At 44.0% G+C, this 16,910-nt stretch overlaps 1 protein-coding gene across 3 annotated transcripts in view; it reads right to left on the bottom strand.

The window, feature by feature from the left end:
* Positions 1–3,208: 3,208 nt before the first annotated feature.
* Positions 3,209–16,910, bottom strand: part of LOC110537608 (zinc finger and BTB domain-containing protein 16-A) — a 121,972-nt gene continuing 108,270 nt past the window's right edge. Inside the window, exons 5-7 of one of the 3 annotated variants that reach the window (XM_036937566.1) lie at positions 15,794–15,964; positions 10,871–11,041; positions 3,209–8,365 (exon numbers count right to left, since the gene is read on the bottom strand). In XM_036937566.1, the coding sequence (XP_036793461.1) occupies positions 8,136–8,365; positions 10,871–11,041; positions 15,794–15,964 (572 nt within the window). In that variant the 3' untranslated portion in view covers positions 3,209–8,135. The remainder of the gene's footprint in view (positions 8,366–10,870; positions 11,042–15,793; positions 15,965–16,910) is intronic. The other 2 variants (XM_036937568.1, XM_036937567.1) reach the window with 2 other exon arrangements.

Below are 16,910 nucleotides of genomic sequence, written 5' to 3' on the forward strand. Positions count from 1 at the left end.
TTTTATCCCTACATCTGACTTTAGCCTACCATCTATACAAATATACGATAGTACACCAAATCAACACTAGAGGGACCTATTACCAGCATTAACCAGTACTACCCCGAAGGAGTGCAGGAACACATAGAGGGACAAGTCATTTTCACACCAGTGTTACTAAAACAATGCAACAGGTAAGTTAGTTCATAAGACAACTCCAAATTGCAATGAAGCTATAGACCTCTTGTTCTGTTATCATCTCCATAAAGAACATCTTTAAATAAACTACAAATAAAAAATTGAAGCCTCACAACTTTTTTGTCATGCATTATAACTTCATATTGTGGCCATTGAATGTAACTTTTTAATCCTCATCCAACACATTCACCAACCAGTTCAGTGATTACAAAAACCATGCAAAACTAGATCTACCACAACAGCAACAACATGAACAACACAGAACAGTTCAGTTCCATGTTGCTCAGGTCGCTTGCTGTAGTACAGTAAATTTACAGCGGTAGTCATATTGTTTGGCTCTCTCCTCTCCGAGGCTGGATCAATGCCTGGGGTAGGGGGAGGTTCACGCCTACAGGCCAGGCTTAGCTGAGAAAACAATCCCAGTGATTTGGACAAGACTGTTTGCCCTCCATTCAACAGACCTACTGTCTGAACCCTTCTCTATCCATTCGATCATACTGGTGTCAAAGAGCACATAAATATGGGACCCCCTGGCCCCACACACACACACACACAAAGCCCCGCGCCCTCTCAGGGTCACATGGGCCCAATGAACCAACATCCCCACTCTGCTCTGTTTCTAATACAGAGCAGAGTGGGGATGTTGGTTGATTGGGCCCATGTGACCTGGGATCAAACCAAACTCATGGTGTCCTGTTCATGAAGGAACATAATCAGCAACAGCTGATCATTTCCCACTCTTTCCCTAAATTGCCAAATACTCTTAAAACAACCAAGATAGGCCAACTCGCCACATTGGGTTTGATATGCAGAGGTCGTTGGAGGAGGGAGTGGATAGCAAAAGAGAGGTACCTCATTAGCTGATCCTTCTGAAGGGAAAGGTCAGGGCCTGCATATGCTGCCCATATTCCTCAAAGCATGCTGGGAAGGGAGAGGGCTGCCAGCTATAATGGGGAGTCGAAGGAGAACCTCTGGTCTCTTGTTTGCGCCAAAACAGACGGCGAGTTCTCCTGGCTTTATTAACCTGGTTAGGTCAGCTATAAGGGAGTTGAAAGCGCTCACATCTCTGGGAGGAGAAACAATGGTGACCCCTATTATGCAGGTTGCTATAATACTGTAATACTATATATTATAATACCTGTCTAATGAGCACAGCACTTTGAAATAATAATGTTGAAGTGAATGTGATGGTAGTGGTTTGGAAAATAAGGATGTCTAAGTCTGTTCTGTGGTGTTTGGAGTGTCTAGACAAGTTGCTCATCAGTCTGTTGGGGTGCTGCTCTGAGGTGTAATGTTGTTTGGCTGGGCCAACTGGACAGACCTTTCAAAGCAACATGGTTCCAAATAAACAGAGTGAGACAGTTGGGGAAGGAAGAATGATAGAAAGAGGAAAATAGAGCGAGATGATCCTGTATGGCTCAGTTGGTAAAGCATGGCGCTTGCAAATGTCAGGATTGTTGGTTTGATTCCCGGGGCCACCCATACGTAAAATGTATATGCGCATGACTGTTAGACGCTTTGGATAAAACCGTCCGATAAACGGCATATACATAAAGAAGAATATTATATATTCGAGAGAGAGGAAGATGGATAGAAAGTGAGCTGCGTCATAAGGACAACTAAAGCCCAGCAGAAAGAGGCAGCTCAGTTTGGTTAATGTTTGTATCTCTTCATACAAGCACAGAAAAGCAGAACCATTTGTGTCTCGCCTCGTTTCCCCTCTAGCAACGATCAGGGCGGCAGCAATAATGGCTTGCGCCCTGCATATCTAATGATAGCATTTATGACCTCATAATGGGAGAGGAATATAGGACAGACATGGTTGGTGAGTCAAGCACCGACACGTTCGGTTCCATTTTAACAGACTACTGTCTCGGTTAGAAAATACCGATCTGGTCATTCAACATGCGGAACACATCCACCCATGGCACTACTGTCTGCTAACTGGTAGATGTATTCCAGACACAACACTGGCCATGTTCTTACTCAAGAGGCTTTTCGCTACAGCTCAACAGCAGGGGATGCTGCTGTGACCAACACAAATGACCTCTTCAGATGCAGTGTAACATGGCTTTGCATCAGCCTCCTGTAGTGGATCATCTAGTCAGTGCTGCACTTAACAGCCCACTCACACCATATCCAACAGAGCTCCGGTAGTGGAGAGCCATTTCAAAGCAGCCACAGGGAATATAGGGACACTAGTCAAAGAAGTGGCAGCTGCAGCATATTACTCAATTTATTGGACTTGATTTAATACCTTCTGCTTCGCATGGCTTTTCTGGCATTAGGGGACTTAAGTGACTAAAGGCATATAAGACCTGGGCAGTGAGTACAATATGTGTCTTCCCCAACACCAGTGTAATATGGAACTACCTCCGTAGACCAACTGACTTATTCAAATCACCGTAATTCCAGTTCCTCTGGTGCTCTTAAAGAAATTGACTAAAGGGGTGAAAGAACTCCACTATTGACAAGAGGGGTGAGGATCAAGACCAATATTTTTTGGGTGTGCAGAAAAAAGTGGGATGGTAGATGAGGAGAGAAGTGTTGAATTAGAAAAGCTGCTGCCTTCAGATGTGAGAGGTGGTGAAGCTGGGCAGAATCTCACGGGGGAAGGTCTATGCATCTTCATTTTTCAGCCGCAGCATCAGTCTTCCAAGAGACTTCATGGTTGTTACCCCTGTTTACAGAGATGCTTTTGAAAGCCCGGCGGCAGACGCTCTTGAAACTCTCTGGAATGGAAAACAGTGAAAGGGATGACGTACACTCCAAAGCAACACACACACACACACACACACTCTCACAAACGCACAAAAGAGCACACATGTAGACAGCCAGACAGACACTCACAGTTCTGCATAACAAAACATACCTGCAGTATGGCTCTCCAAGATGCTGTGTATTCTGTAAACCTGTCATTATTCTTAGCATCAACAACGTATGGTAGGCACCTGAAGAGTCCACATAGCATATCAGGAATGGGTCACCCAGAACGAGAAGGGAAGCACCACATTAGAAAACAGGCAGACAAACTCAAGTCGATTTTTTATTTATTTTCTAACTGCAGATTGAAGGTATACAACTGAACATTGTTATTTTCCATATGAGACTCATAAATAAAAATACAAAAAATGTTCACTACAAAACAATCTACTGTTAGGATGTAAAAAATATTATCTTTCACTATCGAAGGCACAAAATGTACTTAGTGACAACATGGAGAAGAAAACCTGCAGCATTTAATCTCTTTTATTTATTTTTTTTTTTTTTACACTCCATCAGAGAACACTGAAATGTTACAAAGAGATGTGTCTGATCCTAAACTGAAAGAAAAACCACTCTAAATCAACAGACAGATGCTGGGATCCGTGGCACAACTCGCACATGGGAAGCAGGATCACAGACACAGCACGTCGCTGGAAAAGACAGAGGACCTTGGCAAAGCTCTAATGCAAAACAAAATCATTTTTATACAAATGACAACAAAAAAAAGAGAAAAATAAAATAATAATTGGGCACCTTCTAAGATTAGGCTAAGATTAGGTGCTGAGGTAGACGAAAACTATAACAATTCAAATCATAAAAACACTATTTTCTTAATACAGAGCAACTCGACTGGCACTTGTGCTGTCACAACAAGGAAGAAAGAAACAAAATCACAGACAAGCCAGAGAAAGAGAGAGAAAGCTTTGTTACATAAAAAGCTTTGTAATGCTTGGTCCGACAGGGCAATTGGTCCTCAGTGCCAATATAAAAAAGACAATGTCTTGGTGCTTTGTTACTCAAACAGTTTAGTTTAGACCTCAAATGGCACATGCATGGCAACACTGCATAAAATGGCTACTCGTTCTAGAACACCACACTGAAACACAGAGTGCCTACTCCAGGGATGCCATGATTTCGTACAGCTTTAAAAAATATATTTTTTTAATGCAATTTGGAAACAAGTACTTAACAGAAAAGTCCTAATGTTAAGCTGGGGCAACACTATGGTTTTGACAAGCTGCCAAAGTGGTTGGAAGGACATTAACTGCTCAGCAAACCTGTTGCTGACAACAAAATATTATCAAATGAAAAACAAACTTTGACTTTGATTTCCAAAATGAACAGGCAAATGTCCTTCAGAACAGATTGAAAACAAAAAATGCATACTATTTCCATGGCCCGGGACTGTTCTATCATCTTTAAATTGACATTTTTCTTCCTTGCTGTTTGTGCGTAAATGAATTACATTGCTTTTGGGTGTCAATTACAGACGAAGAACAAAAAACTAAACATCAAAAGGTGGTTTTGCCCACTACCAATTTTAGGCTAAAGCAGTCCTAGATGACAGCTCCTTTTTGATTCTAAATCAGAAAATCAGGTCATCTCAAATCGTCATGACATCCCTAGAGTGCTGGAGACACCATTTATTATCTTCTGAAAGTACAGAAACTAAGCAGATATAGATGGACATTTTTGTTGAACAATTTCCATTTTAGGCACAAAGATATTACAGAAACAGAGTAACATTGAGGGAAGAACTATATCAATACCAATGTGTTTTCTTTCAACATGTCGAGAGAAAAGTAGCATAGAGCATTGTTTTTTATTTTGTATCTGATTAGTGCATTTTTCATTAATACACGCACACGCACTTTCATTTATGCACACACACACACACACACACACACCAAAAAGTATAAAACATTCAGACAACAATAAGAGCATGTGATTGAATACCTCTAGTCATTGAAGTGTGATGTGATCGTTTCGGGCTCTCTGGCCTGCCACACTGAATGGTGACTGAAGTTATTATTCTGGTGAAAATTGGACGAGGGAAAGCCCTCAGCTCACAGTGTTGGAGAATCAGTGACGAGACAACCATGGGCCACTATGACCATGTCATCCTTTTTTTGTCACTTCAAGTACAAAAACTAAATGTTGACAATAAAACTGTGAATGACGTGTACTAATTGATCGACGGCAGCCTCCCAGCCATCCATTTTGAATGATCTCTTTTATTTTTTTTGGCAGATTTAGTCCTTCACCTACAATGCATTGACATCCAGAAAGCAACACTTACTACATACAACATGTTCACACACACACACACACATACATACGTCCAACATTACCAAAGAGGAGCAAGGCAAAAGATTCAAAACCAGAGGAAAAAAAACGAGGTAAAAAAAAGAAGAAATACAAATATTTGCCCTGCTGAAACTCGACAAATGGGAAGGGACTGACACCGAATACAAAAATATCACCATTTTTATATATCAAACTGCCTCTGTTGGCTCTTGTTCAGGAATACACTCCTTTGAGAGAAATTGTCGACCAAGAGGATCTCTTTTTTTCCTAACCTTCCTTTCTTCTTTGATTACCACTTGCAGTCCCAATTGTCCAGGGCACACTACATCGCTGTGTACATGACCTTCTTTTTTTCACATTACAAAACTACAATTCTATTCACATATTTTCAAGTTTAATGCTTTTTTAAACTCTTATAAGTACTATTTCTTCTTCTACTGCGTTCATCCCTCTTACCCCATACTTAAGGCCTTAAAATCTCTTCTCTGCTCTTAAGGTTACTGTAAGGGGAGGACGGACGCAGACTGTAAGAGAAGAATAAACACTTGTTTAATTTTAATTTTTTTCTAACAATATCTACCATCTCTTACCCTTTATATAAATGTCACTTACAGATGTGAAAAGACAATAAATCAACACTTGAAAGCATGAGATGAAGTTGCAATGATGCAATAATGCAAAACACACAGAAAACAAATGTGCTTTTGCAAAAATTCAAACAAAACAACTTAGAGGTAGCTTTTAAACAATGACCGATCCCACCAGCTTTTCAACAAGCAAGGTTCATAAAAAAATACCAAGTTTGGTAACAATAATGCACAAAAATACACAACAATAAAAATCTCTTTTCACCGTGGCACTTAATTTTCGCGTACACATTGCTTTGTCACATCTCCCTCGCGCAACAACGCAGCTTTCGGACACACACACACACACACACACACACACACACACACAAAAAACAATACAAGAAATAAAAACACAAGCACATGAGGTCACAAAAAAACGAGGTAATTCAAGTACAATGTGCTGAGCTAAATCAAGACATAATAGGAAACACAGACAAAGCGAAGGAACAAAACCATATATAAAGAGTTGATTTATTCTGTCTTCTTACTGGTCGCCCCCTGGGCTGGGCAGGCCATGTCTCTTCCAATCAGTGAAGCCACCCACCCCCCTCTCCCGCTAATCATTCAGATATGTGATTACCATGGTAACACTGAACTGACAGTGGTGCTCATAATGTCTTCATTATGCTGCCATATGAACAGATATAATGCTTGTCGTAACAGGTTACGACAACTTATGACAACATATTTGACACTTATGACAACTGATATAGCACTGTTACAATTGCGCATGAAACACAATTTTCCACCTGGTGTCACATTTATGGTTTCACGCGACATAACAGTATATATGTCCTGTTGTAACAGGTGCCATATCTCCTTATAATTGCATTATGAAGGCATTACGACCACCCCTTGGAGCAATCCACAGCAGCCTTTGTCATTTTGGTCTCCATCACAATGGCATATAGAGATTATGAGATTATTAATGTGAGAAAATCGTTAAATGTTATGAGTCAGTCCATGTACTAAATCTTAGTGTAATTGATGATAATCTGGTTAAACGTATATTAATATCAGTCCAGTATCTATAACGGGGAAAAAATTAACATCTCCAGTTAATGCTGTATAGAGATTTATGGTTTAAGAGATAAAAGAACAGCGGCTTCGCAGCGAGCAAACCCCTCAAAAATAGATCTGATATAAACATCAAACAGAGACTGTCGTCGTAATGTGTCTTTACCTGTGCAATGAAGCTATGATAAACTATGATGCGGAGCCAAAGATACAGAGATGAAAAAATTGACAGTCATGGTTTGACTCTCAAGAGGTTCCCGGTGAAACCTGACCGATATGGGAATATCATCCTCTGTTCATCTCCCTTGCTGTACAAAAGACAACCCTCTGCGTGGGTACGAAGGTGTTGTGCCCCAATCAAATTCAACTTCGCTTCGGCTAATGCAGTACAATAAATGGTGCTATTTTTCCATAGGGCTGGCTGAAATGTGCCACATGGTCTGGCCCGTAGGCTCTGATTCTCGGGGGCTATCTGAATGGCACTACTCCACTATAGGGTCCTAAGTGCTCTGTGTGCTCTCCCCCAGTGCTCTCCACCAGGTCTGAAGACTCCATTTTGGAGCACTCTGGTAAACAATGGCTTGGGTAGTGGCCAACTGCAACATGTTCCTCAAGCAGAACATGACTTGGTGTCCAGTTTAATCCAATCAAATCAGGAGGGGATCTGTAGTACTGTGTCATGGAACGAGAGCAATGACCCACCCAAGTTACAGTAGGATACAATTCCATTCCATGTCAAAACTACATTTAGGGAGAGCCAGTGGTCAAAATGATGGGGAGGTGTGGGTTCAGATAGCCTTTGAGAATCAGTTCAGTTACAAGTGTGGCTTGGGTGACATCTCTTAAGTCTGTGGGTAGACTTAAGGACAACTCCATCGACATACCGACGGGTTCTGTGTTAGGCAATTTGACAACTCCAAACAAAACATAGATAGATGTACTGAACGACATGAATTTTAAGGGGAAATGTCCTCTCGGTCAGAACCTCAGTTTTCCTGCGCCTAGCCCAGCCCTTTTCCTCACTGTGTCCACCTTTGCCCTCTGCTCATTCGCTCTCTTCGCATTCAAAAACCGCCTGTGCTTCCATCTCATGGATTATCTCGCTTGACTTCTTCGCCACAGGCCTCGTCCTCCTCCTCCTTCTCCTCATCCTCCCCTTCCTTCCTCAGCCCCTTCCTTCCTCAGCCCCATCCTCCTCCTCTGCCTGTCTTCCTTCCCCCGGGCTGTCGTCTGGAGGTCTCAGACATAGCAGAGGTACAGGTAGGTCTTCTCTATCCTCCAGTCTGGGGGGACATCTTCGGGCTTGTGGCCCTTCATGTGCTTCTGCATGGCCGAGAGGCTGGGGCAGTACTCAAGGCAGATGGTGCATTGGTAGGGCGACGCTCCGTTGTGGGTGCGCAGGTGTTTGATCATGGCCGAGTAGTCCCTAGATCGCTGGTGGCACAGCTTGCACTCAAACGGCTTCTCACCTGGGGAGGGTGACGACAACAACAACAACAAGAACAACGTCAGGCTGAGGAAGGGAACTCTATATGACGATGTACACTGAGTGTACAAAACATTAAGAACACCTGCTTTATCTATGACAGACTGACCAGGTGAATCCAGGTGAAAACTATGATCCCTTATTGATGTCACTTGTTAAATCCACTTCAATCAGTGTAGATGAAGGGGAGGACACATTAAAATAGGATTTTTGAGACATGGATTGTGTATGTGTGCAATTCAGAGGGTGAATGGGCAAGACAAAAAAATGTACGAGCTTTTTAACGGGGTATGGTAGTACTGTAGGTGCCAGGCGCACCAGTTTGAGTGTGCCAAGAACTGCAACGCTGCTGGGTTTTTCACGCACAACAGTTTCCGGTGGGTATTAAGAATGGTCCACCACCCAAAGGACATCCAGCCAACTTGACACAACTGTGGGAAGCATTGGAGTCAACATGGGCCAGCATCCCTGTGGAACGCTTTCAACACCTTGTAGAATCCATACCCCAACGAATTGAGGCTGTTCTGAGGGCAAAGGGGGGTATACTGTTTAGTATACATTTACAAGGCAGACTTGAAGTATCAACTTTCTTTTAGAGCTTCCTACACTTTTGCTAGCAGGAAGATAAAAAATATCTAGTGGTCTCAATTAGCAATGACTATCATGTCTATAAAATCCCCACGACCAAATTGAAAAGTGTATGTCATCGTAGATAATGGTATTTCATATAGTGGTGCTGTGCAGAAATGGCTTTAAAATCAAATCTCTCAACTGCCCCTATAATGTGCTTTACAAACCAAACCCTTTACAAACCCTGCATTCAATTATACAGATGTACATTTTGTCACGTCTACATGGCTAACACTTCAATTACAAAAGGACCTATGCCATTTTTAAACACCAAATCACAACTTCAATTTGATTACATTTGATTCTCGGCGGTTCCAAAACCTCTACATTCCTGTGCATGTGATATTCAGGACCAGAACTCCTAAACGTGCAAATGACTAGAGTGATGGCGAGGAATAATCCCCAGCGCTGAATCCGACAGGCGCAAATTAGACATGTAAATGCCGACCTTTACCAACGGCATTTGAAATGAGGTGTCGCATGTGATCGGGCCGTGAACGATGCCAACGCTCGTGCCACGTTACAGAGAGAGAGGCTTCTTGCCGATGGATATGTGTGTCGCTGCATCTACTCTTATAGTTTGATTTTTTCGACGCATTGGACCTGACCCCCGTAGGAAAAGGGGGTCAAGGTTGTGTTTACCCGCCTATGCAAATAGCCACGCCAAAAAGACTGTCATTACGGGGCGTGCTGCCTGCAGAGGCCTCACACGTCAGCAGTGTTGACAATAACCACACTGTAAACAGGGTCGCCTCAGATAACCGGGCAATAATGAATTGCAAATGAGGCTTGGTATTGATCTGCAATTGACAGGTGGGACTCGGGAAGGGGGAAGGGGGAAGGAGGGTGGGAGGTTGCCAATGTCGATGATTCATCAAGCGGCTCCCTTTTGTGCGCGGTGGCCTTTGACTGTGAGCTTGTCACTAGCTCTTGTTATCTCCAGTGCGCTCCGGCTCACCGCAAAAGAAGGCCCCTGGCCCCCACAAAAGGGAAAAGGGGGGTGGGAGAGAAAAAGCCAATTATTTGACAGGCTGCCTTGATAGTGCGGCTTAACAGCTGGCTTATTGAATGGAAGACGGGGGTGAGTTTTGGTGGGGGGTTGGAGCGGGTAAAGCCTTGGCTCAACAGCAGCCCTTGGAGGCTAGGTGGTGTATGTGTGTGTGTGTGTGTGTGTGTGTGTGTGTGTGTGTGTGTGTGTGTGTGTGTGTGTGTGTGTGTGTGTTTGTGTGTGTGTGCGTGCCCCCATCGAGGCAACCTGAGTAATCCAGAGTAACAGCACATGTCCCTAATCCTAATGTTTGGGGATGTAAATTCAGCCAACACAAGAGTGACAAGTCCCTGAGACTGACTGACACCTGGTTGACACCTTTATGAAGCTGTAAAGACCTGGTGTCAATTTAGAGGATCCTCACCAAGGTTCTGTTTACTGGCCCTTGGAATCATTCATAAAAACAGTCTGCTTAAAGCATGCCTTGTAGCAATCTACTGTACGCATTCTACTACACACACTGATCCCAGCCCTTCTTAATGCCCAGTATAACACTATCGAACACATACATTAGATTGCCAATTTTACATACACTTCCCCTCCTTCTGTGAACTCAATCAGTTATGGAGCCGAGGCGGATCTCTAGTGTCTTGACTTAGTGTCCAGTGGGAACTACTGGTAGAAACTATTAGTATAGTACACTAACTCTATTCGTTGAAAGCTCTTCTGTGTATCATAGCTGACATTTTCCCACTGCAACAGAGCCGACATTTTTATCCGTGTTAGGAAGCTGACATTCTATTGGCATATTTCCAGTGTAAATGGAGTGGATTTTCCTGTCCATTGTGAACCTAACAATGCATACAGTACCTGTGTGCACACGGTAGTGGGTCTCCAGCTGGTGCTTGAGGCTGAACTTCTTCCCACAGCCGTTACATTCGTAGGGCTTTTCCCCGGTGTGGATGCGCTTGTGGCCCTTCAGAGTGCTCTCGTCACGGAAGCAGCTCCCGCAGAACTCGCACTCATATGGATGGTCACCTGCTGAACACGGGGGATAAGGGAAGGGGGAAAAAAAACTATTGGAGTCCACTCATATCTTTGTGTTATGGCTGCAAATAGACAAAATGTAAATGCAAAAAAATAAATAGACAACAAATATGTCAATGGCCATACAGAAATAAAAGTACAATTGGTTTTCTATTCAATGCGAAGATGAATCACGTGACAAAGGCTAGCATAGCTTCACAATCACACTGCGCTATCAGCGGCAGAACTCAAACATTCTTATTAACACTAACGAGATAGCACCCCTCTTTTTCCCAGTCCACTCTCAAGTTCTCTCTTTGTGTAGGTCAAATTAGAATACTGTACCCTTGCCGCCCTGGTGCCACTCGTGTAATTGGTATTCAGATGTCAATAATCAGGGATATTATGATATGCGGGGGCTCTCTCCAGCGCTCGGCTACTAATTGCTTTCCTGTGTCTGACTAGCAGCCTCCCATACATCATTCGCTCCCCACTACAGATGCGCCACGCTGCCAGGCGTGTAATGTTCTTGATATTTAATGCATTTCACTCAGCCGCTGAAGGTTTAAGTCATCGCCAATGACCTACGCGTTTCATTATCTGGCTGTCCGAGCGGCACCGTGCCTAGGAATAAATTGCATTTCTCGTTATGTACTGTCATGCTCTGGCACCCATCACCCCCGTTAAGAGACAATGTCAATTTCCTCCAGCACGTATTTTCATTGGAGACGCACCCCTAAATGCTATTCACTTTTGCACGCGGCGGCTGTTTGGGGGGGGCGCCCAGAGAGTTTGGCTTTCGGGTTGAGGGGATAATTTTGAATGGGAGGGCAATGACAAAAAAGAGTGAAAAAGTGAGAGATATAGAGAGAAAGAGGGAGAATCAAGAGTGGAGGGATGAAGAGAGAAGGGGGAGGGTAAAAATCTATAAAAGTGACAGTCTTTATTTGTCTGCATGAAGTTATCAGCGGCTCCCGCTGTAAGACATTGTGCTCTTTCTAGCGTTTCAGTTGCTGCAGAGATCACAATCCATCACAGAGCGCGGCGGGGCCCGTGCGACGCTACAGGAATAATAATGGAGCTGAGATTCACCTGCCTTTAATTAGAAGCAGGCTGAGCCCCAACCAGACCAATCCGGAGGAGAACATGCTAATGCTCAGTGCTCAGACTACGGAAGGTTATGTACCTTCAAATGCACATAGGCAATGTGTTATAAGTCATACACTACATATATAACTAACACTTCAAAATGTCATTCTTATTAGCAGGGGAGCGGACTTCATTGCTTCCCTATGAAAAAAGTCAATGTTTGACATGAAAAAAAAATATGCCATAATCACATTGTGTTGCGCAATCCAAATGCCAGGCAGGACTTAATTTTGTCAGGAATCCATTAGCTCCCAGGCACTGGAGATGCAGCATCGTAAATCAGAAGTCTCTCTCTCTCTCTTTCAATGCCTGTTGGGATCGAAGACACAATGCCTGGGGTCTAATGACAGCGAGGGGGCACAGATGAGGACCCAGCACACCGAGGCAGAACCGTGGTATGGGAGTGGACCCTTGGGTACCCCGGACACTGCCACCTGCGTTTCCATGCCCCCTGGGGGTGCTGGCGCGGACAGTGTACCTGCTGCCTCGACACCTGCTGCCTAGCCCCCCTCTCCCCAGGCCCTGGCGAGGGCAGGTTCATTATGCGATAAGCGGCTGTAAATCAGGGGGCTCTGTCACTGCCAGGGCCATCTCTCCCTCTCCCTCTCTAGCCTGGCACTATCAAACAGCTGCAAACACAAAACACCCTGCTGCAAATGGGCCCCTAGTTTAAAAACAAGCGGCCGCTGCGCAACAACGGAATATTAACGAGGGCCTGGGCCGCAGCACGCGTCTGCAAGCACGGAGGGGAGGGAGGATGGAGGGAGTGAGGAAGGACAGAGGAGGCTGCCATGACTGCCATCATTATGAGCCCCCATTGTACAACAGTGTGTCTGTGTGTGTGTTTCAGGGACAGTGAGATGGAGGGAGAGAGCTGAAGTAAGAGGGAGAGGGATAGACAGCGTATCAAAGAGAATGAAAATAGGGAGGGACAGATGAAGAGAGACAAAACGGAAGAAGTGAGAGGGAAATGGTGAGGGAGAGAGAGACTGTGGGGTTAGTCTACCCTTCTCCAGGAAATAAATCATTGGGAGATTGATACACTCACTGTAATAAGCATCATTAAATCGGTTGCCTCTCTCTGTCCTCAATACTGAATCAATGTCAAAACAGTAGGTGACATCAGCGAAGCTGCTTACTAAAGCAATCCGTTTTCCCGAAACAACCTCTGTATCAAGCATGCTAATACTGTGTATATTGTACTCGCTCTAGCTGTTGTGCTTGCAGCTGTGAGGTAGATGGCAGAAGACATGAGGGAGATGACCGTGGTCTTGTTGGAAAAGGGCAACCAACAGATGGACTGCTTGACTATTGCGCTCTTACAACAAGTAACCTACTACTGCGTAGTACACACAGAAAACATGAACAAGATTATTATATCATCAAAGGGCAAATATATTTAAGAATTGTCAGTTATTTCATTTTTCTGGAAATTAGGACTTATTTCTGGCGCCGTGACTATGCGTCTTGCCGACTTTTTAATCCCTTGACAAAGGCCCCCACATAATATTAAACGGGTGCTTGCGACTGGCTCATTGTAATTTAATACACGCCTACGGAGGATCAGGTTCAAAGCAGCGAGACGCTGCTGCCTCACTGCCCGTGTCTGGCTGCTGCTGCCGAGATGGGGATTGGGATGACATTTCAGCAAGTCGTGCGTGGGGACCGTCCGCGTGTCCTCTCTCGATGTTTGCAGTGAAAGCAGAGTAGCAGACACACGGGTACAGTATACAGGACCGCCCCGTCTTGTCACTCGCGCTAAAATGCAGCGCCTCGGCTTGTAAATAGGCCGGCTGCGCTCATCTCGCCGCATTCATTTCAATTATTTATCCGTGAGACTGAGCTAGATCAGCTCTGACAGTGAGACTGTTATTTAAGGTCGCAGAGAAAAAAAAAGGGATGCGAGAGAGACCGTTCATCCTTTGCAAGCGAAATGAGATTCATTTCCATGTTCTCATGTTCTGTCAAGGTAAAGGGGCTTCTCCCTGAATCACCTCATCCATCAGGCTATTTCGCTCTCCAGTCTTGTCCTATCACAACATATAGTATTAACATGGCCTTTCCTCACCAACAAACCAGCCTTGAGGTAAATAGCAGCTCTGTTTGATCATGGCATATATTCATTCACCAAATGACCAGATCACCATGTTTGTTCACTCAGCCATGCCAATAGTATACTAGCCTACTAGGAAGTAGAAACACGGTCTTTTTGAGCCGGGATAACATGATTCCTTTTAGGAAGAAGACTTGAAGTGGGTTAGATGGGCCTAAATAGGAAACAATGTTCCGCAGCCAGAGCCATGAACATGATGCCGTGCGACACGTGCTGTTGCCCTGCAGGCTCTACACAGGTTGACGTTTATTGGGATGAATCCTCTCCTGGCGCCAGGCCTGAGCGATTTCCACTAGATCGGCCACAGCAAACTCAAAAATGCCTATATCGTAAAAATTCATTAAACCAAATTTAGATTGTATTTCTTAATATAAGGTTAGGTATAAAGTTAGCAGGGTGGTTAAAGTTAGGGTTAAGGTAAGGGTTAGGTTTAAAATAATATTTTATGACTGTGGCAGTGCCAGCTAGTGACTGTCCTACAGAGCGGCCTCCAGTACATGAGTCATCCCAATAAATGCCAACCTGCATCTCTAGACTGATAGTACTGCATTGGGTTCTTCTTTCTGTTGGGCTACTGAGCCATCGCCACTTGTCAAATATACTGTCACCCATGTCTGTTAACGGGACAGCTCATCACGCCTTCATAAGAAATATGGATCCCTTTACAGCTGTTGACCTGAGGGGATTGTATTGTCAACCTTTTCCCTGTTCGCTGTTAGCAAGTCTATGGCTTGCTTTCACCTGGTTTGGGATATATGGTGGCCTACTAGACATAATTGGTTGCCACAACATAGCCAAATTATCTTGTCACATCGTAAAAGTCTAATTATTACCTTTCCCAACATCACAACAATAGCTAGGTTTCCATCCAATTTGACAGATTTTCATGCAAATATTAAAACATCTGTTTTTAAAAAAATTAAATTTTCACACCAGAGTTTTGTTTCCATCAAACAGACTTGTTGCGGACAAAAAGCAGTGCATGATGACGTAATGCACATAAAAAGCACTTTGTCCTATAACTTTTAATTGACCAAATAGAAAAACCTAAAGTAATATGGTTCCATTCATATTTGATCAATATTTTCACATAAAAGCATTTCCACCACAATCGCTGCAGAATTCATTTGACACAAAAAGCTCCCCACCATGTCGAACGAACAAATTGTCTGTTGACATTTGTGAAATTGTACCGACACTTCCTGTTTCCGTAACAGCTGTCGTTTTCCTTTTGACACGACATGACTTTACTCGCATAACAAGGTTGGATGGAAACGTGATTATTGCACAAGGTAACGTCTTGACCGACCTTCTCACAATCGTTCCGCAATGTTGTGACGGTGTCATGTGTTAGTAGGGTAGTCAGAGAAGGAGTTGGAGTTGACTGTTTATTGCAGGGGAAACATGAGTGGCCTATAGGTGTGTGTCCTAGTGCTCTAGGGGAGATGGGGAGATGGGGACTTGACATGGCTGCTACCAAACGGTATTCTGCCACTGCCACTGACCTGTGTGCGAGCGCAGGTGGCGTTTGAGAGCGGTGTGGCTGGGGAAGGTGCGATTGCACTCGCTGCAGATGTAGCTGCGCACGCCGGCGTGGACCTCCATGTGCTGCTGCAGTGCCGGCTGTGTCTGGAAACGCTTCCCGCACAGCAGACAGAAGATGGCCATGTCCAAGCCTGAGGGAGAGGGAGGAGAGGGTGAGTTTTCTTCAGTCGTTTAGTCTGGTTTCTAGATTTACTTGAGCAGGAGATACTTTTGAGCGCAATCTGATAGAATATCAGACAGTCACGTAGCCAAGTTATACATCATTTCTGGAACTAGTCAAAAAAGTCATAAAGGCATCTCTTTGTTCTATGGATTTTCAACATTATTGCTCATTGTACAATGTGATACATTTCTTGAGATCTGTCCAGTCTTTTTTTTTTAAGGAAAGACATATCCTAAACCAATGGAGGTGTCTGTCATTGTAAAACACCACTGGGAAAAGCAGGCTTGAACATTGCAATTGTGATCCCTTACCACAAGAGGTCAGTACCAAGATGAGAGCAATGACAACCAAGGTGAGCAGTGTGACAACAGACAGTCTAAGGACTGTGTTAGACTGGGCGCTGTCAACACCACGGGAGGTGCAATGGCCCTGTTTCTCATGTCTGGTGCACTTTAATATGGCCCTCATATAACACACTGTGAGGATATGCTTTCACAATATTTTAAAGCAAACCATTTTTAAAATCACATAAAAAGGTATGAAGATGTACTTAATACTTCAATTGAGTCCCGAGTCCAACAAGTAGCGTTCATTTTTCTCCAGCACAGGCAAACAGGAATACAGCGAGCACAAACGTGCACGCACACACTCTCTTCACACTTTTTCAATTACCAGACTGGGGAAAACTCTGGGGAAAGAGTGAGTGTTTAGAGCTCAGCTTCTATTTCATCAGTCAATAACGCATCTTTGGGGCAAAGCTGCCACTAATTTAAAAATCTATGAGGAACGGCAGCCTCATGTTCATAAACGCACCAGAGACAGCCCTCCCCCTGGATCAATCACTGTCTTGCCTCCACACTCGGGAGAGAACAAGGAGGGGGGAGAACAAGAGGGAGCAGGGGGAGAGAGGTAGG

This window comes from Oncorhynchus mykiss, chromosome 12 (assembly GCF_013265735.2).
Source record: "Oncorhynchus mykiss isolate Arlee chromosome 12, USDA_OmykA_1.1, whole genome shotgun sequence".
Lineage (NCBI taxonomy): Eukaryota > Metazoa > Chordata > Actinopteri > Salmoniformes > Salmonidae > Oncorhynchus > Oncorhynchus mykiss.